At 39.3% G+C, this 21,968-nt stretch overlaps 3 protein-coding genes across 3 annotated transcripts; all 3 read left to right on the top strand.

The window, feature by feature from the left end:
* Positions 1 to 2,714: 2,714 nt before the first annotated feature.
* On the top strand, positions 2,715 to 9,208 carry LOC104801791 (protein MEI2-like 1). The gene is made up of 13 exons (XM_010525154.1): positions 2,715 to 3,218; positions 3,783 to 3,952; positions 4,143 to 4,377; positions 4,657 to 5,087; positions 5,205 to 5,363; positions 5,494 to 5,610; positions 5,691 to 5,859; positions 5,950 to 6,348; positions 6,877 to 7,531; positions 7,670 to 7,754; positions 7,852 to 7,920; positions 8,014 to 8,193; positions 8,519 to 9,208. The coding sequence occupies exons 2-13, from the start codon at positions 3,872 to 3,874 to the stop codon at positions 8,672 to 8,674; spliced, it is 2,736 nt and encodes a 911-aa protein (XP_010523456.1). The 5' UTR covers positions 2,715 to 3,218; positions 3,783 to 3,871; the 3' UTR covers positions 8,675 to 9,208.
* Positions 9,209 to 9,367: 159 nt separating this feature from the next.
* LOC104801782 (APO protein 3, mitochondrial) lies at positions 9,368 to 11,215 on the top strand. The gene is made up of 2 exons (XM_010525142.1): positions 9,368 to 9,959; positions 10,075 to 11,215. Exons 1-2 carry the CDS (start codon positions 9,568 to 9,570, stop codon positions 10,922 to 10,924), a joined length of 1,242 nt encoding a protein of 413 aa, XP_010523444.1. The 5' UTR covers positions 9,368 to 9,567; the 3' UTR covers positions 10,925 to 11,215.
* A 425-nt stretch (positions 11,216 to 11,640) lies between these two features.
* Positions 11,641 to 21,699, top strand: LOC104804658. The gene is made up of 22 exons (XM_019204180.1): positions 11,641 to 12,816; positions 12,918 to 13,031; positions 13,116 to 13,531; positions 13,859 to 14,695; positions 14,815 to 14,819; positions 14,870 to 14,978; positions 16,813 to 17,182; positions 17,323 to 17,370; positions 17,948 to 18,096; positions 18,191 to 18,239; positions 18,487 to 18,543; positions 18,733 to 18,921; positions 19,024 to 19,158; positions 19,282 to 19,343; positions 19,437 to 19,533; positions 19,623 to 19,737; positions 19,914 to 19,990; positions 20,080 to 20,217; positions 20,322 to 20,486; positions 20,630 to 20,743; positions 20,858 to 20,954; positions 21,055 to 21,699. Exons 1-22 carry the CDS (start codon positions 12,385 to 12,387, stop codon positions 21,147 to 21,149), a joined length of 3,870 nt encoding a protein of 1,289 aa, XP_019059725.1. The 5' UTR covers positions 11,641 to 12,384; the 3' UTR covers positions 21,150 to 21,699.
* Positions 21,700 to 21,968: the final 269 nt, after the last annotated feature.

Genomic DNA, 21,968 nt, shown 5'->3' with positions numbered 1-21,968 from the left:
CCTATCATCTTCTTTGGAAAGTCATGATCACGTGGTTGACAAGGTCCCCTAATCAAATATTTGCGTCGTATCTCATCTCTTTGATTAGGATGATACTCTAATATTTTTTTTCTATCAGCCGGATCCGAAGGCAAATCATGTAAATCAATTTGCTCAATATTTGATTAGGGGACCTTGTCAACCACGTGGTCATGACTTTCCAAAGAAGATGATAGGGAATAAATTGAGACGATTTAATCCAGTCTGGTTTGACCAATACGCTGATTGGTTAGAGTATAGTATAAAGAAAGATGGAGCATTTTGTTTGTGCTGTTACTTGTTTAGAGAGCAAATTGGGAATGATGCTTTTGTGACAGATGGGTTTTCTAGTTGGAATAAGACCGAGAGATTGAGCGCTCATGTGGGTGATGTTAATAGTTTTCATAATAATGCACGAAAGAAATGTGATGATTTGATGAGGCAAGATCAATCTATCGTGCATGCTATGCAGAAGCAAAGTGATATTATGAGAAACGAGTATCGTATTCGGTTGAATTCCTCGATTAGTTCTTCTAGATTTCTGTTGAAACAAGGGCTACCGTTTCGAGGTCACGATGAGTCAGAAAATTCTGATAATAAAGGAAATTTTCTGGAACTTGTGAAGTATACTGATCAAAGTATAATTAGAAAAGGATTTTAAATTGAAAAAAATTAAACAAAAAGTAAAACTATAGCGGCGGATACTTAAAAACATTCTTACCCTAATTTTTTATAAAAAAGGAAATAATAAAAAAAGAAAAAAAAATAAGAGGGGGCCTATATGAAAATTTGACGGGGACACTCTCTCAAATTTTTAATAACTATAAACACATTAGTATTTTTTTATTTTTTTTAGTGGGGTCCTGTGCCCCCACTCCCCTCCACATGCATCCGCCCATGATAAGAACTGTCATGTAATTTTTTAATTTATGTACTCTTGAGCAAATAATAATGATTTGTTCAATAAAAAAACATAACATTAAATAATCAAAACAATCTCATTACAGTTATCCCACAATTAAATAAATTTTATAACCCAAAGTATAATAAATAAAATGCGATGCTGCAAAGTGAGAAATAAAATTAAGATGGTCTCCGAGGTTACCGCCACGTGAGAGTAGCGTAATCCGATAGTAAAGGATTTATCAAAATACTAATTTTAATTAACCCGTAATTGTAATTAGGTGCACCAGCCGTTCAACACGAATTGGTTTTGTTTAATTTGATTTGATCTGGAGTTACTTGGTTCAACCACAACTTGTCAACGGGACGTATTACCTAACTACAATAAAATTCAGCGTTATTTTAAAGCGAAGATAAATCCAACGGTTTGGAAAATGAGAGTGCATGGAGACGTAGATAGATGAATGAGCAGGTGATCACAGCCCATAGCTATCGATTTTCGGACCAATAACAATATGACACGTGGAGACTTCTTTTAGAAGTAGCATTAATAAACGCTTTTCGTGCAGCGGCTCAGCATTTAAAATTTGGACAGTGACTTTGGTTTGGAATAACCCTTAAATAACAACCATCCGGCTCGGCTCGGCTCGGCTCACGATAAAATTTAACTCCAAATCAAGGATTTTTTATTTTTAAAATGTTAATTATAATTTATAGTTTCCCCATTTCTTTTTATATTATAAAAGTCACCGAAACTATGTCCGATTATATTTTTGAGAGGATCGTCGAAGAAATCTATGTGAATGCCAAATTAATATATTTAAATTTTAAACCCAAAAATCCAAAATAACATGTTTTTTTTTTGTTAACCGGCAAAAAAAACATTTTATTCACATAAAGATGGGTTTACACGTTATACACAACAACAAATAACGGGATGCGGACAAAAATACAATATCCGTGATTTAATATCAAATTCATAACGTGCATGCGAAAAAATATTGTTCCAAGTTAAAAACAATGTTTTCCAAAGTAATACATAAACTTGCGTTATTTGCAATATCAAAATCTTGAAAAATATTTCATCTTTCGGGCATTATATAGTTAAAAAGAGAAACTTAAAATCGGATAATATAATATATTCTTATATAAAAAAATCGGATAATATATTTGTAAATTAAATAGTACCACCGAAGAGATACCGTACACGATACTCATGTTCGGGGCGCATTTCACGTACGTCCTGTGATTTTTTTCTTCCCAATTGCGTTTGTACGCCTATACACGTAATACATTATTTGTTTTTTTGTATATATTATCGTAGAATAAACAATTTCTACTTCGGGAAAAAAATAATCCATCTATTGGTCCAGCAAATAAACAAGAGTCACAATCATGGACGTTTCATTATACATAAAATAATAGGATTGAATATAAGTCTATATTTATTCATGATTGAAAAATGAATTATAGATCTGTAAAATAATCTTGCACCAAAGCGATTTTTTTTTTTGCAACAAAGATTATATTATTTGACCCAAGTAAAGAAAAACAAAACAATATCTACCGAACATATGACGTCATGACGACGTAATTGTTTTCTGTAAATTGTAATTGCCAAAAATCGGAATTATTTATTAAAAAAAGCCACGCGTTTCAATCCGAATCCAACGGTCCCGATTTAATCTCGTGCTGTAGCGCTAGATCCGTGGCACATCCACCGTAGCAAAATCATCTCTCCTCCAAATCTTTATTTTTTTCCCCTCTTTTTGTCTTCTTCCTTTCATTTTTTTTTGTCCAAACCAACCAACCAAAACTAAAAAAAAAAAGCGAAACTCTCTCTCCTCTCCGTTTCTCTCTCTAGGAGAGAGCGCCGGAATCGAGTGGTCTCCGGCGGAGACTCGCCGGAATCAGGTGGAACGCCGCTGCGTCGTGGGAGGAGGGTGAACTTGGAAAGAAAAAAAATTGAACGTCGATCCATTTTTAAAAAAATTGTGGCGGATTTGTTTTTTTTTTTTGGTGGAATTAAATATTCTCCGATGGTTGTGATTGGATAGAAGGAAACAAAAAGCAAAGGAGGAAGATAAAAGAGAGAAGGCGAAATTATTCTGTTCTCTCTCCTTCTCTCTCTACATCTGCGGTGCTGTGTTTTTCCTTGGGTCTCTGATACCGTGAGGAAGGTATATGAGATCCGTTCATTAGTTGTGGAAGCTGTTTGCTGAAAAGCTGATTCGATTTTGTTCTGGAGGAATTCAGAGGGAAGGAGCAGAATTTGAATTGGGTTTATTCAGAGTTAGGTGAGTTTTTAATTCTGCGTTGGTCATTGGTTAGGGTTTTTTCTTGGGTGTATTCTTGGTGTGCTGATTTTTTTTTTGAATTTGGTAAGAGTTGGTTTTCCTTTTGGGCATATTATTACTCGCATAAGGATCCAGAATAAGGAGAATTGTGGTTTTCTCCTCTCTGGAAATCTGAATTGTGCAGAAGATGATTTGAGGCGGTGTTTGCTCAATACGGTTTTTGCTCTCCAATTTTACATGCGTATACATTTCTTATAGAGAAGAGAAGATCTTATACAGTGAAATTCTGAATCTGTGGTTCGTTTGAGTCCCTAGATTGCATAAATTTGCGAACTTGTTTTTTGGATTCTGCACGGGTTTTGGGTTAATGTATACCAGGAAATTTCCTTGTATCCGTGGAATACTTGATGCGTGAGTGTAGGGGCATTATGATATGGTATGGCGCTAATGCGTTTTGAGCATTTGATGGCAGTCATTCTATCAAGATTTGCTTTGAAAATGGGAAGTGCATTATGTTTCATCAGGTATTAGACTTGAATATGGTGCTTTTTCTCTTCTTTCCAGGGAGTGGCTCTATGTTCAGTGGATGGAACTAGCGACTTAAAAAGTTTTTGAGTGAGGTATCATCTTTTGAATTTTTCTTTGTGATCTGCATGATGCCGTCGGAGATTATGGAACAGGGAGGTGTCTCGGCATCCTCCCACTTTCACGAAGAAAATCGCCTCACTCCAGAGGTAATTTCTGGCTTTGTGTTTTATCGGAATCAGAAAATCTGGTGGTATAATTTTAAGCTGAAGTGTATGGATGCAAATTCTCCGAGTCATCTTTTGCATACAAAATTATGCTCCCTGATAATCTCTAGGCCGTATGGAATGATGCCTTTCCATTGCTTTCTGTAACTCCCTGTAATATTTTCTTGGGCAGAAACAATTTGGTTTCTGGAAAACGAATCCAATGCCTGATAACCAAGGCCATGGGGATAAAATTCCCAATCTATCAAGGAGTTCATGGACTTCCGAAAATTGCCAGCCGAAGCCAGAATCAAGCATGTCCCCTGTGTTGCCATCTGTTAACCCTAATGGGAAAACAGCTGCAACTGATACTGAGTGGGAAAGCAGTCTCTTCTCCAGCTCACTCTCTGAATTATTTAGTAGAAAACGTATGCTTCTGATTCGCTTTGTTTTCTTAAAGAATTTTACAATTTGTTGTGATGCTTTTCATCCGCTCTCTTAATCTGCCAGCCATTGTTGCTCGACAAACATGCTCTGTTCATATTTGTACTGATAGAGAATATCGAATATGATCATGTGAGTTTGGTATTTCTTGTCTGATAACTTCAGTTTGTATCATTAGGTTTGCGCTGAATAACTGCATTTGTTTTCTAGCTTCCTTTTAATCGATTCTATAAATTGCTATCTTTTTTTCTCAAATTTTGTAGTACGGTTACAGAGGAGTGATATGCTATCTTCTCAGCCTGCAAATACAGCTGCTTCCCATCGTGAGGTCGACGAACCTTTTGAGTCTCTTGAAGAGATTGAGGCACAAACTATTGGAAATCTTCTTCCAGATGAGGATGATCTCTTCGCGGAAGTGGTTGGTGAGGTTGGGCGCAAATCTCGTGCCAATAATGGAGATGATTTGGATGATTTTGACCTTTTCAGCAGTGTTGGTGGCCTGGAACTAGACGGAGATGTTCTCTCGTCTGGGGCCCAAAGAAATTTTGATTTCATGAAAGTTGCAAATGGTGAGTTTGGCGCCAATGTTTCTATTATTGGCGAACATCCTCAGGTAGAAATTCCATCCAGGACACTTTTTGTCAGAAATCAAAATGGCAATGTTGAAGATTATGAGTTGAAGGCCCTTTTTGAGGTATGAAATCTCAGTAGCATTACTGGTTGTTGTAGGTTCTTATTGCATGATAGTACATGTTTTGTACAATTTTTTGTTTTGTTTTTCTCCGTAATGATAAGAAATTCTGTTGTTCAGCAATATGGAGATATCCGTGCTCTTTATACAGCCTGCAAAAATCGTGGATTTGTCATGGTATCTTACTATGATATAAGGGCTGCCCAGAATGCGATGAGAGCACTTCAAGACAAGCTGTTGAGGCGAGCTGAGCTTGACATTCATTTTTCCATCCCAAAGGTGTCATTTACTTTTCCAAAGAGAAAACTACCCCTTTTCTCTGGTTGTTTTGGTTGCCGCTTTTGTACCTGCTCTTAGTTTTTTCATTTGTTTCATCTGTCTTGCTTAAATTACTCTTGAACACTATCAGGAAATTCTATCAGAAGAGGACATAAATCAAGGAGCATTGTTGGTTAATAATCTCGATACCTTCATTTCAAGTGAAGAGCTTCATCATATATTCGGTTCATATGGAGAAATCAAAGAGGTTGGTCTCCTAGTTCTCTTTTCTTTTCTTTTTCTTTGATGGTTACATTGATACTTAAAAGGTGTTTGGACTGTTTGCAGATTCGTAAAGCCACACTTGAGAATCAGCAGATATACGTAGAATTCTATGATATTCGAGCTGCTGAGGCTGCTCTTCGTGGATTAAATGGAAGTGAAATTTCTGGGAAGCAGCTGAAACTTACACCAGCTCGAGCACAGGGTACACGTAATTTATCATCAGGACACATGGGTATATAATCTTGTATTCTGTTTATGATTTTCCTTTTCTCAATGATTTTGCATCTCAGGGAAAAAAATCTACCCTTGGTACATGTTGCAGGTAGAAACTTCATTGGAATAAGAGCTTCTAGTTCCATCAATGGCGGATCTATGCGTAGTCTGCTGAATCCTATCAGGTCTCCGGTGAACTCTTTCATTGAACGCAATCAGAGTTTCAACATTCCTGGCTTGCCGTCTTCAGCAAGAGTAATTTCTGCAAGCAAGCCAATTGGTCTTCAGGAGCCCAACCACCCTTTTGATAATTCGACGATGGGGATCCAGAGTATGCAATATCTGCATTCCCATTCTTTACCAGAGTATCACGACAACTTTGCAAGTGGCAGTCCATATAAGTCCTCTAAAATGTTTTCGGAAATGGTTAGTAATGGCTCAAAAGCAAATGATGGTTTTATGACTAACAAAGTTCATGGAGCTGGTGCTGATGGATTTAATGGAGGGGGTAAGTTTGAATTTCTTTTAATTTGCTATCCTGTCTTGATAAAGTTATCTAAGATTGTTAATGGCTTATGCGAATGAATTTGATTTATAGAGAACTACGGGTGTAGCATACTATCGGAGATCACAGTTTTAAAGTTAGGACAGAGATTGCTCTACGATCCAAATATTGTGAACTTTGAAGTGCCAAAGCTATGAAAACTTAGTTATATGATATCTGACCCTTTAGTTACTGGCTTTCCTTTAGCCACATCTTGGGTGTAAAGTTTGTTATCCTTGGAAAATCAGTACTGGTAACAATTTTAATGAAATTCTGCTTGCTTAAACGAAGAGGCAATTTTGGTCTGGAGTTTGAAGAGGGCAAGATGCTATAACTTTTGTTATTCCCCTTGACAGAACTTGGCAGTTGCTAAATGCTATCCTCAAATCGGTATTCCATGTTTTGATTTAGGAGAGTGATGGAATTTTATTCAGTGCCTGCATGTGCAAGGTTTTTCTGGTTTGTCACTATTTGTTAATCTTTCTGTTACAGTAATAGGATCTCCCATGAGTGAAAGCGCTCATCGTGCAAACCACAGTTTATGGAGCAACTCTAACTCTCAGCAACCGAGTTTGACAAGTGGCATGATGTGGTCCAACTCACCGTCACATGTCAATAGCATTCCTCAGCGCATCCCAACTGCTGCCGCATTTTCTAGGGCACCTTCTCTAATGGTGAATATGTCATCATCCCCTGTACATCACCACATTGGGTCTGCACCAGTGATGAATTCGCCTTTCTGGGATAGAAGACAGCCCTTTGTTACAGAATCTCCAGAATCTTCTGGCTTCCACTTAGGTTCTCACGGGAGCATGGGATTTCCTGGCTCTTCTCCGTCACATCCAATGGAAATTGCTTCTCGTAAGATTTTTGCTCATGTTGGTGGCAATCACATGGATTTAAATGCCGCAAATGCTGTATTGCGATCTCCTCAACAAATGTCTCACCTCTTTCCTGGAAAGAACCCGATGGTTTCAGTGCCAGGCTCATTTGATTCTCCAACTGAACGATACAGAAACCTCTCTCACCGTAGAAGTGACCCTAGTTCTAGTAGTGCTGACAAGAAACAGTACGAGCTTGACGTTGATCGCATATTGCGTGGGGAGGACAGCAGAACAACGTTGATGATAAAGAACATTCCTAACAAGTGAATTTGGACTCTCTTCTCGTCTTTTTATTCTCTGTTCTATTTGTTCTCCGAAGAGCTAAAAATCTACAGGTTGCTTATTGTATCATGCTTCATGTTTTTTGTAGCTTTTTCTGATTATCTTTTGTTATGGTTTAGGTACACCTCAAAGATGCTTCTAGCTGCAATTGATGAGCATTGCAAAGGAACCTATGATTTTCTTTATTTACCAATTGACTTCAAGGTAAGCATCCCTCCTACTTTTCTTTCTTTGATGCACGCTTCAAGTTTCCATTATTTGTAATTGTAACATTATCCTTTTTTACATCCCCTATCTGCAGAACAAATGCAATGTGGGCTATGCTTTCATCAACCTAATTGATCCTAAAAAGATTGTTCCATTTCATAAGGTCTGATTTTCAGCTGTTCTGTTAAATTGGTTGTTCTAATGTTCTTGTGTTTTTGAACTGAACAGCTGAGTGCAATGTTTAAAACTTTCACAGGCATTCAATGGTAAGAAATGGGAAAAGTTTAACAGTGAAAAGGTGGCGTCTATTGCGTATGCTCGGATTCAGGGAAAAGCAGCTCTTATAGCTCATTTCCAGAATTCAAGTTTGATGAATGAAGACAAACGTTGCCGCCCTATTCTCTTACACACCGATGGCCCAAATGCTGGTGATCAGGTAAGAGTTAGAACCTCACTAAACATCACTTCCATAATTTCCCCTTGCAACAATCCATTAATGTTAATATACATGCAAGTAATTTTACACTAATCATGACATTATGTATGTTAATTATGCGTGTTAATAATTTCTGGAGAAAAGATCTAGTGATGATGCATTGTAGTTGGAGGTTCTATGTACAAACACATTGATTGTTCGATGTAAAAGTTTACATATTTTGGATGGTCAAGCGGTTGCTCTTGGAAGTACTTTATGAAATAAACCATTTTTTTTTTCACAACAGGTCCATGCCTTTGATTAATCTTTCCTCTTGTATCTGCAGGAGCCATTTCCAATGGGCACCAACATCCGTTCAAGACCAGGCAAGCCTCGAATGAGCAGCATTGACAGCTATAACACCCACAGCAGCTCTTCTGTTTTGGAAAACCGAGAAGAAGAACCTCCAAATGTAACCGACTCTTCCTCGAAGGAGAACTAACCGATAGGCAACCAAATCAGCTCCATCCAAATCCAGCGCACTAACCTTTAGAAAACCAAACCGTGTGAGAAGGTAAAAGAGAAAGAGAAAAGGGAAGAAAGGTTGAAACTTCACCGCTACAGATATAGAATCCGCACCCATAGTTCTGTATATCCAGGGTGTTGGTTTTCACAACTGCAGGCTGCAGTAGAGGAGAAAATTTTTGGGAGATATGATAAAAAAAACTTGACACCCTGTGAAGTGGAACCCCCTCTGGTGTTACTGCTTCACAAATTTTGTTGTATCATCATATTTTTAGGAACATGGGCTGACGTAAATCCCCCGGATGGGGAAATTTTTGGCTTTATGTACGACATCGATGGCTGTGACAAAGACATTGTTGCAGATAGCTCCCAGAGACATCTGGTAGTTTTTTTTTTTTGGTGTTCTAAGATATTTTTGAACCTCTGTTTTGGAGTCTTGAGGACATCATTCTTAGTCCACGTTTTGTTGTCATTTGCTGACTTCTGGTTATTCATTCTGTAGTTCTGGTCCTGTCTTCTTTTGTGTCTTGTTTCCTGTTGCCATTTCAAAGACAACAAGAGCTTCTTCTTCTTGGACGATGTTCATATGATTTGGTATGACTTTGGCATCTCCACATCTGACTTGGTCAATGTCTTCACTTTCGATGTCAGCTCAGCTCTTTACGGTTGTGATTGTCGTTTTTTACGGTCCAAAGCAAACCAAAAACACTTTGAATCTCAAAGTAATCGTGGCAAAGACCCTATAAGAAAAATTGTGAAAATATGTCTTAGTGTAGGATACATATATATATACCCAGTACTCGAGTTCCCGTACTGTGTTTTCCAGCTCAAAGGGCGAGCCTTTCTTTTTCTTTTTCTTTTTCACGGAGAATGCAACGAAGCAAATCTCTGCAAATCTCGCAATTTCGTCATCTTATCTTCCTCCTCAGCAAAACCCACTTCTCGTCTTCCACTAAAACCCTAACCCATGTTAAGTTCCCGCCGTCCGGCGATGATCCTCTGTACGCAGACGTACCGAAGCCCCAAAGGGACAAATCGGAGAGGAAGCCATATCCGACGCCGATGAAGGAGTTGATTCGGCGTGCCAAGGAGGAGAGAGAACTGAGAAAAGCGCAGCCTTGTCGGGTTCTGGAGGATCCGCCCGACAACGGTTTGCTCGTGCCCGAACTCGTCGACGTGGCTCACCGAGTCCACCGAGCCCGCGCCTCGCTCCTCTCTGGTCTTGCTAGAATAGTCCGCGTCATTACTATTCATCGATGCAGGTACTCTTAGTTTGTTTAAATTGGTAAACTTCGGTAAACGTACGATGCTAAGGGAAATAAAAAAAAAAGCTGATCTTTCTGCTTGTTAGTTCAAAAGTTTCTTGTCTGTGTTCAGATTCTGTACTGAGGTTCATGTCGGCGAAAGTGGTCATGGCATCAGGACTTGTACGGGCCCAAAAAGCGGATTGCGTGCTGGAACGCATGTCTGGAAAAGGGGAAGAGCAAACGATGTTGTGTTCTTCCCTAAATGTTTTCATCTCTATGACCGTGTTGGCAGACCAAGAGTTCTCCATGGTGAGATGTTTAGTGTCCCTAGGATTCCTGCTGTTTTAGAGCTATGCATTCAGGCTGGTGTTGACATAGAAAAATTCCCGGCTAAGAGAAGAACAAAACCCGTGTATAGTATCGAAGGACGGATCGTGGATTTTGAAGATTTTGATGGGAATGAGGAAGAGGTGAATCCTGTTTCACTGGAAAGTCACTGTGATGATCCTCAGGAGACTGGTAAAACCGAAAACTTAGGTGATGATATTCGGGAAGAGGAGAAGAGCGTAAAGGAGTTAAGCATTGAGACAATGGAGTCGTGGTTCGAAATGGTTTCAGGAGTGAAGAGAATCATGAAGAAATACAAAGTTTGGACATGTGGGTATTGCCAAGAGGTTCAGGTTGGTCCAAGAGGGCACAAAGTGAGGAAGTGTAAAGCCACAAAGCATCAGATGCGTGACGGTATGCATGCATGGCAAGAGGCAACCATCGATGATATCATCGGTCCGAACTACGTATGGCATGTCCCTGATTCGGGTAGGTCTGTTCTCGACAATAGCTTGAAGAGGTACTATGGAAAGGCTCCGGCAGTAGTGGAGCTGTGCGTGCAGGGCGGTGCAGCCGTGCCTGACCAGTACAAGAGCATGATGAGGTTGGATGTGGTTCCTCCTGGACGAGATGAAGTGGATCTTGTTGCGTGACTTTTGTCTGCTCCTTTCCCCTTTTAGCAAGGTTTGATCGAACAGATTGAATCATTTCAGAACGCAGATGGTTCATGAACCTATAGCTCTCCTGGTGGTTCTTCTCAAGATGCTACTGATATAGTTATCAGTTACTTGTATATGTATGGATGTATGTCTCTCTCTGAATTTGTCTGAATGTTGTGAAGAAGAAGCATTTGATGAACCAAACAGCAACTGTTTCTTCATGTTCTTGATAAAAGAAAGAAGGAAAAGAAAAAGCTGTTTCATAAAATTCTGTTAGAAGATGCATCAGAAAAACGCTGCATATATGATATATATATATATATATATATATTTAATAAAGTATGGTTGAATATTATATTGCAATATTTGTATACAATTGTTCATTTTTTTTATAGAGGATTGAAATTGGTCTCAAATTGCTAAATGCGCATATAATTCTCTTCTACGATTAGTGTGAATTTGAATAGTTATGAATTATGATGAGTCGGTCCTTCATTGGACCGTCTGTGAAATTAGAGCCAACGGATAAAATCGGGCCGAATAAAGTATTTGGGCCTTGTGACCGTTATTCAAGCCCATTTAGTGATTGTTTTTAAACGGTTCGGGCGAAAACCCGACCCGGAAAAACCGTGACTCCAAAAAGCGCTCTCTCTCTATATCTCCCCCCCCGTCTCTCTCTCTTCCGCCGAAGAAACGCAGCTCCGGTGAGTCTCTGAAATAATTTCTCTCTATGGCTATTTCTGGCTCATGATTCTTGGTGCTACTTGATTAGTGTTAGTTCTTCCTAGGGTTACATTCAATTTTCTTTTCTGGTGAGGATTTCTTCTCTCCGATTGATGCTGTCGAAATTGTGATCGAATTGCGTGCCGCGACATGTTTTGATTAGAGTTTTTGCCTTGTGTTTTGTTCCACGATCCCTGCCTACCTTTTTCACCTCTCGAGAAGAAAGAGGGTCGCGTGAATTTTACTCAGGTTCGTGGTTCTCTGTCTTTCTGGAAGGATCTTCGATGGCTGAGACTACTGGGCGTTTTCTGGTTCGTCGTTGAGAATTTTTGGTTTAAGAAGCTTTAACAAAAATGTGTGTACTTGGCTTAGCAGAGGTATGCGAGTAATGTGCCAAGAGCACGGTTTTGGTAAGAATCACGTAGGTAGAACCCATCCTAAAAGGGTATGCCTAAGGGCCTTATATGCCCCACATGAACATGAAGTCCTATTTTGCATTCCCAAATTTGTTTGGCTTGTGAATGGGATACACTACAGCGGATCCTTGTCTTTTCCTTTTTTAATTCCGTCGCTCTTATGTCTTGTTTTACCGGTTTCTGTTTCATGTTTTGCCGTCCAGGTGTTATTGTGTTCATCAGTGTATTGTGAAAATTAAGATAACTCATTGCTGCCTGGCTTATCTCCGTTTCCAACTAGAAACTGCTCATCAGAAGCAGTTGTGAGCTGGAAAAATGACTGAGACGATGGAGATGGAAATGGAGTTCTCTGATGGTGAAGAAACTAATGGTGTTGCACATATCCCCGCAACTTTTGTTACCCCATCTCGTAATCATGTATATGACAGGGCTGCTAGTTTGGCTGCTAGTTTGGCTGCTCATGGAAACTCATCTGGTGCATTAGATAAAGGGATAGAGAGGGTGTATCATGAAAAGCTTCCTGGTTTTATTTTCATGTGTAACGGCAAAACGAAACCTGACTGCTACCGTTATCGTGTTTTTGGGCTTCCAAAAGGGAGGAAAGACATCATCGATAATATAAAACCAGGCATGAAGCTTTTCCTGTATGACTTTGAGAAAAGACTTCTGTATGGCATATATGAAGCTATCGGTGGTGGCATGTTGAATATAGAACCAGATGCTTTTGAGAAGAAATATCCAGCTCAGGTAAGTTGGGCTTGGCGCTCTTGTTTAAATGGCTCTGCATAAGATGTTCTGGTCTCAATTGAAACGTGCCTTTTTTATATTTGTTTTTCTTATTTTGGCAGGTTGGATTCAGAATTTTCAGGAACTGTTATCCCTTATCAGAGAGCACTTTCAAGTCTGTGATCCATGAAAATTACAGAGGCGACAAGTTTAAGCAAGAACTCAGTCCTCACCAAGTAATTGACTTCTTGCCTTTCTTGGGGTTGACTTTTTCCCATGTTTTACATCTTTGCTGAGCAACTATCCATGAAATCTTGCAGGTTACAATTCTTCTATCATTGTTCCGTTCGTTTACTGCTCCGGAACTTGATTCAGTGCCTCAGATGTTGGCTTCTAGGTTGTCCTCACCTAGGACACTATCATTTGAAGAACGTTTCATAGCTTCTGGGAAACTTCGACTCACGTCATCAATGCTACATCCTGCGTCTGTTGACCATACAGAACCACGTCACTACTCTCGTATGGCCCACCAGTCTGTTGCTCACAATACATCTTCAGTCCAGCGTAGTTACTCCAGACAACCTGATTATTCAAACCCATTGAGGGGGTTGTCAAGTCTAGATAAGCAGTATTGTCCTACAGAAGTTCGGCAGCAGCGCTTGCTTGGAGACCCTCCCCGGTCATCTATTCAAGACCCTCAACTCAAATACTTGACCATTTTATCAAATATACGGAGGTAGGTATGATTGTAGAATTTTGTTTTTAAATTCCTCGAACTGATGGCTGACCTCATCACCCTTCTTCATTTTGTCTTACTCGGTGACAATTTGTAATTGTTTCTGCCATGAAATGTGTTCATTAGCCATGGGAAAAAGAGTTTTTTTTTTGTAGGTAAAAAATTCGATCATTTATGATGAGTGTCTAAAAGCAAAGCATGTCTTAGCTGAAACTTAATTACTCTGCTAGAAGCTTTCATTTCCAAAAAGATTTCAAACTGTTCTATTTTTTTTTCAATTACATACAAATGATTTTGATACGGTGGTTTCGGATTTTGCAATGGCAGATACGGAACTGACCGAGAGCATTCGGCCTCAGAAACTGAGTATCATCCTGCAACGCCATTAGGGAATGAGCATTATACTTCAAACTATCCTGGTAATGGTTATTATCCTTCGGCCTTAACAGGAAATGAAGTTTCTTCTGCCTCTGCAGCCAGTGTGAATGTTTATTACCCTTCGACAACCTCTGCAAATGAGTTTTATACTTCGGCCTCACAAAAGGAAGGGGAAACAAGTCAGACGGCTGCCAACTACTACCCCCAGCAAGTATCCACGGCTTCAGATGCCACAGTTTCCGTTCAATTAGATGCGCAGCCTGTCCATGCTGCACAGTCTTATGCCGAGACTAGTGGGTATCCTTCACTAGCACATGGTCAAGAAACTGGGAGTGCTCCACAGCCAGCCGCTGAAACGATTGGTTATGCGGGTTATGCCCATCAACCACACAGTGTACCGGTTGCATATACCACTCATCCACACCAAGGAAGTGTGGAGTATAATGGGCAATCATATGCAGCAGCAATGGGTTACACTCATCAGCAACCATATGGAAATGCAACTGGATATACTCCACAGATCTATGGAAGTGCAACCGGATATACTCAACAACAATATGTTGCAGCGTACGGGTATGCTCCACAAACCCACCAAGCTGAAGTTGTTGAAAACTCTCAACAAACGGCTGAGCCACAATCTGCTTTACCGGGGTCAACTGGAACGGCTGATTGGAATTCAAACCAGCCATATTCCGGAACAGCTGATTGGAGTGCTGTGTATCAGCCTTACTACCCTTACACAGCAGATTCCACCACCACCACTACCTCCTATAACCAAACATGTTGAACAAGGCTGTGCATTTTAGGAATCTGTCTTGGCATAGACAGTATTCCAGAGGAAGAGGAGAATCTGTGAGGACTGATCGCTTGAGGGCTATTGACTATTGACTTTTGTTCAAGTAAAGTAAAAGCATGTATGAATTACGCTTTCGCTGAGATTTGTTTGCATTTGCCTTGTAGGATCCCGACGTTTTTCTACCTGTTGGAAGCATGGACTCAAACTGTTGGAGGCTACTGACCATGCAACGAGGGCCAAGTTCCTAAGAATGGAGTCTCCTGCTTGTCTGCTGTAAGTTTATGTGTTAATTATACTCGCTTTTAATTATCGTCCATAAGTCCAATGAAGTATTATGCAGTGGAACACCCTTCTCTTTTGCTGCGAAACAGATCCATCGGTTTCTAATCGCAAGTCTCAAATCCCAGATTGGGAGTGAGATCTGAACTTGTCAATTTCGATTGGATTGTAAAATTGCCAACAAAAAATTGATGATACATTGATGAACAGGGAACTGTTTATCTTAATAATAATGTAGGAATTTTTTAGATTTGAAATGATTACTATACTGTTCTAAAAGGGTTTTTTGGGGGGTTTGAGAGCAATGGTGAAAGCCAAATGGCTGCCCCCAAAGGCAACTTTAGAATGGATGAATGCCCATTGGATTTGGCTCAGAGGAGTAACTACAAACTTTGGTCTCCACTAGATTAGTTTCTCTCTGCTTCTTTGACTCATTCACATTGCATTTCAATTTATATGATCTTTGACCACCAAACCTGTCTGTCCTTGCAAAAAACAATTGCTTTTTTGGGCCATTTTGTTAGTCATCCACTACCCCCTGTTTTTGGAGTCAAGATGAGCATATATGCACATTGCCTCCTCACATGTTAGAACCTTGGATGTAATTGCATGCACATGTTTTGCCTCTCCCCACCTTTTTTTTTTCAATTTGCTTTACAGCTCCCCCCCTCCCCCCCTTCCCCCCTTCCCATTCTTGTCATCTCTTCTCTATGGAATAAATATCCCTTTTGGATTTGCTGTCTCTCATTGAACCAAACAGATAACCCTTTTGCTTGGCTTGAACTCTCTGTACCGTTTGGTGAGTTGGGTCATATTTAAATATTTCTCTCCTCTTTTTTCTAATATGATAAGAGCCCAATCCCAAAAATTATATAAAAAAGAGTAGGAGTTTTATGGTTCCTGCCATTTATTATTATTTTTTGAAAATGAAAAGCCTTGATCTGTGATTATGCTTCTTTTTTTTAAAAAATTTAAAAGAAGTGTTGATTGGCTTTCAGGTGGTGACATATTTTGTTTGTTTGTTTTTTTATATGAACAATTTTGTCTTCTCACGTAGCCGGCAAAGATGCTTTTTTTTTACCCCTCAAAGCAGCTTTGCTGACTTAAAAATTTTACTTTTCTTATCCCTAAGAAAAGTTAAAATTTATTCCATCACATATACTAATGTTAATACTAATAACATTGTAATACCAAAATCAAATATTATGCTTTTTCTTCCTTCCTTTTACTGATACAAAGAGGGGGGTTAAAGTTGAAACCTCATGGTAACTGTCCTCGGGGATCTTGGATTCCATTGTGAAAATGATTTTAAAAAAATCGATAGGTTTTAAGAGGCATATATATATATATATATATGTCACAAAAAAAAAAAAGAATGATTCTCAATGTGCTAGTGGTTGGAGAGATTCAATAATTAGTAACTTATGGTAATAATTCTCATGTGATGGAGCCCGCATACTCTTCAAGGTCACACTTCTTACTGAAAGGAGATGGTATTTTCCCTATCAATTCCATCGCCCTACTTAGCAAATTTCCCCAACTTTCGTAGATAAAACTATGACTCTTTTTTTTTTTTTTTGAAAAAAGAAAAATAAAAGAATAATCTAAACAGACGTTTGCTTCAATCAATTATAGTTTGTAAATGGCTGATTTAAAGTTATTAGACATAAAACTTATCGTACTTCGGAATTATTACATGTACGTTTTCTTATTATTTTGGAGATTTTATAATAGCATCCCTTTTTATATGAAATTTTAAAAAATATATATAACATTCAGAGAGATGTTTATTGAAATATTAATATTCCAAAGTCATTTTTTTAATTAGAAGGAGAAAAAGGAACGCGGTTAATGGCGTCAGTCAGACCGTAGACTCGGATACAACTGGGTCCCACCTTTTCCCTGTCCAGAATTTTTCCTCCCTTTTTTATTTCTGGTTTTTCTGTGTCCCACTCCTGTTTTCTGTCTCTTCTTCTTCTTTGGAATCGTCAAATGGCTTTTTCTGTTGTTCGATCCAGCACCTGATCCGCAGATTTCGACGGAGTATTATCTTTATGGGAAACTGCTGCTCCGATGTGGCCTCCGGAGGTGGCGGCTTGTACGGTGTCGGTGGAACTGCTTCCTCCGCCGCCGGCAACGATGCCGTTGACTACTACCTCAAGTCTCGCGGCTATCATGGACTTTTCTCTCAGATCGAGGTTTCCATCTCCATTCATCTGTCTGTTTGTCAGGATGTTTCTGGTTCTGACATATGACGGACTCCGTGTGCTTCGCTCAAGTTCGAACTCCCATCGTGTACCTGTAGTTTTTTAATTCTGGGATTTTTTTTCGCTTGCAGCTATCGTTTTCTGCTTCCGATCTGCGAGACCGGGACGTGCTCTCAAAGGTCCGTTCTAATTCAGAGCTTCTATCCTTTTGTCTTTTGTCACTCTTAGGATTTGACAGTTAGTTTCGAAATTAGGGTTTTAGTTTGCTGATTTTAGCTGCTTTGAGATGAGAACGTAAGAATGGTGCTCTCCGAGCTTGTGATTTGGTATCCAAGGCTTAATTTTCTCTGGCCATGTCACCGTTACAAATTCCCATAGACCTGGAATGGGCTTTTTGCCTACTAGTTAAATTTATCGTTTTCTGGACATGAAAAATGTGAAAAAGACTCTCCGAGGTGGTCTGAAGATGAACTTTGAAACTGTTTCGATTCTCATAAGCCCTCAAATTGGTCGGAGAGTTGTATTAGTTGGGTGGACAACCAGTATTAAAGCATGATTTAAGGTCCTGATGATGATGGATTTGTATATTAAATTTCCTAATATGTGTTTTCTTGGAACCTCGGGCTTAATCACCGGACTTAACGAATTCATGTTCTCTACTTTGTTTTTGGTCTCTGGTGTATTTGATTCTTCTGCTATGCATTTACTGTTGGTTAAAATGTTAAACCAATTTGTTTGAAAAACTTTGTTTTACAGAGCGATCCAATACTGGTGATTTATACGAAAGGAAGAGATGGAGCTCTTACAGAAGTATTCCGTAGTGAAGTTGTTTTGAATTCCTTAAACCCAAAATGGATTAGGAAGTTTACGATCACTTATCAATTTGAGATGGTGCAAACATTGTTGTAAGTTCCAAATCTTACATGTGTCTCATAAGAGAAATTATGCTCTTACCCCTATCTGGCATTTGTGACCACTTGTGTTGGTTATAATCCTCAGGTTTCGTGTGTATGACATTGACAAGCAGTTTCAAAATTCAAGAGAGGAGGTAACTGCAATCAATTTCTTTGAATTTACTACAGTTACATATACAATTTATGCCTTTCGAATCTTTCGATGCTTTCTTCACTTTTCAATCCAGCTGTCAGCACCCTCATGTATATCTCATAACAGGCGTGTTATGATCTAGCTTGACCAGTAAAGTCTACTGAGAAGTGTTACCTGCTTGCCTTGCAAACTTACTTTTGTAAGCGTGTAAAGAAAAATACAAGTTGATTGAAGATTTTGGTTTTCAGATGCTCAAGCTCGACGAACAGCAGTTTCTTGGTGAGGCAACTTGTGCACTGTCTGAGGTATGGACTGCTTTGAATGATTTAAATGTAAGACTGTGCATTGGTGATAACTTCTCTACTGGTTTTCTAGGAGAGATTCATAGGCAATATAATTTGGTGCCTAGCTTGTAAGGAAGAGAGACCAAGCTCTTGAACCGTATTGCTGAATTTATATTGAGTTGATTTTAATTATACTGATTAACTATGCAGATCGTCACAAAATCGAACAGGACAGTTACCTTAGAACTCATGGGTAAAGAAGGTTATGCTCCACAGACTCGGTCACAGAACCATGGAAAGCTTATTGTCCATGCTGAGGAGTCTGTTGCTTTTAAGACTACAACAGAGATTGTATTTAGGTGCTTGAATTTGGAATCGAAAGATCTTTTCTCAAAAAGTGTATGTTGTTTTTCGGGTGACAATATTCTCTTAACTTTTCTATTGTAGAATTTATTTCAGACATAAAGGTGACTTTGGTTTTCTGTTGTCCCTTGTCATCAGGACCCCTTTTTGGTGGTATCAAAGATTGTAGAGCAGGGGGTTCCAATCCCCGTGTCTAAAACTGAAGTCATAATGAATGATCTCAACCCAACATGGAAACCACTCTTTCTAAGTGTTCAACAAGTGGGAAGTAAGGTACTAGGGGTTTCTCATATCTGAGCTAGTTTGGAATGTTTTGCATGAATAGCGACAATGAGTCTCTGTTAGAGACTTCTTTTGCATCATAGGGCAATATCATCTATCTACCTAAATGTGCAGGACAGCCCTCTGATTATAGAGTGTTTTGACTATAATAGCAATGGAAAACACAATCTCATCGGGTAACCAATAATTATATTTTCATCCATCCCATTTTGGAGAGACCATGTGCTGCTGCTAGCTCGATCATGCTTTGTTTATATTTGGTTGGCCAGAAAAGTTCAGAAATCGCTTTCAGACTTAGAGAAGCTTCATTTTGCTGGCCAAGGAATCAGTTTATCTTTATCAGCTGGACATAAACATGAAGACCGGGTATACACCACTGAAAAGAGGCTCCCTATAAAATTTATGCCTTTGTGCGTCCGATATCTGAGACCATTTTATATGTTATATTATTTTAGACTTTGAAGAGCCAGCTTTACGTGGACAAGTTTTCCGAGACTGTCCAGCATACTTTCTTGGAATACTTGGCATCAGGTTTTGAATTGAACTTCATGGTGGCAATTGATTTCACTGGTAGGCATCACACTCTCTGCAGAAGATACGAGAAGTTTCCTTCATGCTTCCTAACTGGACATGCAGAGGAATTTTTTATAATACTCATCTTCCTTAGAGGAAAGAAAAGTTTTGAGACTTTTCTAGACTTTCCATGCCTTTGGGTAAACTAATCCAATTGTGCACATGTCCATCAGCTTCCAATGGAAATCCCCGCCTTCCAGATTCTTTGCATTACATTGATCCTTCAGGAAGACTAAATGCCTACCAGAGAGTGAGGACTCAATGTATTTGATTTTCCTATTATTAACTTAGGTTTCCTTGCAGAAGCAACGGCTAAATTATCATGTTTCCTCTCCTCAGGCAATAGTGGAAGTTGGAGAAGTGTTGCAGTTCTATGACTCCGACAAACGCTTCCCAGCATGGGGATTTGGAGCACGCCCTATTGATGGTCCAGTGTCACATTGCTTTAACTTGAACGGAAGCAGCACCTACTGTGAGGTCTGGTATTGAAACAAGTTTGTGTCACATTCTTGAAAACAAATCTCCATATATGTAATAACAACTTTCGGTTTCGTATCATGTGAATCGTTATCGTTAATCAGGTGGAAGGAATCCAAGGTATCATGATGGCATACACCAGTGCCCTCTTCAACGTCTCTCTTGCTGGTCCTACCCTTTTTGGCCCAGTGATCAATGCTGCTGCAACAATCGCCAGCCAGTCTGTTGCACAAGGAGGACGAAGATACTATGTCTTATTGATCATAACGGTGGGTGTACGTATAGAAATATCAAGAACATAAGTTGTGTTTTGAGAAACATGTTACTTTTTCTTTCTGAGCTCTGTCTCGATTGGGATGAAAGATATCCCAAAAAGAAACCAACTCAGTGGTATGTCCGAACACATTTTCAGGATGGAGTAATAACAGATCTCCAAGAAACAAGAGAAGCATTGGTGAGTGCATCAGACCTGCCCTTGTCAATCATCATCGTAGGGGTCGGAGGAGCTGACTTCAAAGAGATGGAGGTATTCATATCAAAATTTCCGAGAAACCCGAAAGGAAGACTCTTTCTTACAAGCTTATTGCTGGCTCTTGTCTGTGTGAGGTTGACACTGACTGTTTTTGTTTTGATGGTGCAGATATTAGACGCTGACAAAGGAGATAGGCTGGAGAGCTCAAGCGGGCGTGTGGCTTCACGTGACATTGTCCAATTCGTCGCATTACGAGACGTACAATGTGAGTTCTCTCTCATTCTGGATGCATACTACATAACATGATAGAGCATGGAAGAAAAAAAAGGTTTCATGGGATCGTAAAAATCCACAAAATTTTGCAGATGGGGAGGTTTCAGTAGTGCAATCGATTCTAGCTGAACTTCCCACACAATTTTTGACGTACATGAGGCTCAGAAATATCACGCCATCTACCTGACCATGTAAAAGACAGATGCCATGCATACATATATATATATATATATACATATATGTGTGTGTACATACATTTACACGGGGCTGTCGAGGAGATGGAGCGAGACGCTGCCAAAACGCCGCCGTTTTAGGTGCAGAATTGGTTTATTTCTTTCCACTTTCTCTCTCCATCCAAACCGTGCAAGTGAAGTGGATGACAATGCGGTTTCTTTGAACGAAATCTCTTTTCCGACAACTGTTTGAAAAAGTTGGATGATTTGTTGTCGTTGGGTTTTCTGCGTTTGATCATTTTATATTGTCTGAAGTCTGAAGCTGTTTTGTGCCGATTGTCTACTGAAGATACATACGTATTCTGTACCTTTTTTTTTGTCCTATGGACCATAAAAAAGGGTTTTTGTAGTTTCATTTTGTCATTTGGCTGCGCTTTCTCGGACAGGCGGCGGAGGCACGAGCTGCCGGTTTCTACGGCTGTCGTTTTTTTTTCTGATTGGAAGGTCAACGGACAGAAATTTTCTTCACGGATAGTTTTTCTATTTTTTGATCATGATACTAAATGAAAACAGGTTTTTTCTGTACGCATTATCAGTGATATATATATATATATATATATATATATATATCGTGATGTACAAACGACCGATTCAAAGTGTTGATTCAACATACGCTAAGTTTGGTTTGCCCCGTCCCTTGTCTTTCCTCCTATTTTCAAAGATATTTTTAGTGGTCAACTATTTCACCTGTTGACTTATTCAATACAAAAAAAAAACCCGTCTATACAGACATACATATATATATATATATGTGTACTGTATAAGATTTTGTT

This window comes from Tarenaya hassleriana, unplaced genomic scaffold (assembly GCF_000463585.1).
Source record: "Tarenaya hassleriana unplaced genomic scaffold, ASM46358v1 Cleome10, whole genome shotgun sequence".
NCBI lineage: Eukaryota > Viridiplantae > Streptophyta > Magnoliopsida > Brassicales > Cleomaceae > Tarenaya > Tarenaya hassleriana.
The sequence above is the reverse complement of the archived record's forward strand: the minus strand, read 5'-3'. Positions and strand labels throughout refer to the sequence as shown.

What these genes read in the sequence shown, in the direction of transcription:
- LOC104801791 (XM_010525154.1), top strand. Translation starts at nt 3,872, where the DNA reads ATGATGCCGTCGGAGATTATGGAACAGGGAGGTGTCTCGGCATCCTCC. An exon ending in TGATGGATTTAATGGAGGGG is followed by an intron (nt 6,349 to 6,876) that starts GTAAGTTTGAAT and finishes TTTCTGTTACAG; the next exon opens with TAATAGGATCTCCCATGAGT. An exon ending in ATTTACCAATTGACTTCAAG is followed by an intron (nt 7,755 to 7,851) that starts GTAAGCATCCCT and finishes CCCTATCTGCAG; the next exon opens with AACAAATGCAATGTGGGCTA.
- LOC104801782 (XM_010525142.1), top strand. Translation starts at nt 9,568, where the DNA reads ATGCAACGAAGCAAATCTCTGCAAATCTCGCAATTTCGTCATCTTATC. An exon ending in ATTACTATTCATCGATGCAG is followed by an intron (nt 9,960 to 10,074) that starts GTACTCTTAGTT and finishes GTCTGTGTTCAG; the next exon opens with ATTCTGTACTGAGGTTCATG.
- LOC104804658 (XM_019204180.1), top strand. Translation starts at nt 12,385, where the DNA reads ATGACTGAGACGATGGAGATGGAAATGGAGTTCTCTGATGGTGAAGAA. An exon ending in AGAAGAAATATCCAGCTCAG is followed by an intron (nt 12,817 to 12,917) that starts GTAAGTTGGGCT and finishes TTATTTTGGCAG; the next exon opens with GTTGGATTCAGAATTTTCAG. An exon ending in ATGTCTTATTGATCATAACG is followed by an intron (nt 20,487 to 20,629) that starts GTGGGTGTACGT and finishes ACACATTTTCAG; the next exon opens with GATGGAGTAATAACAGATCT.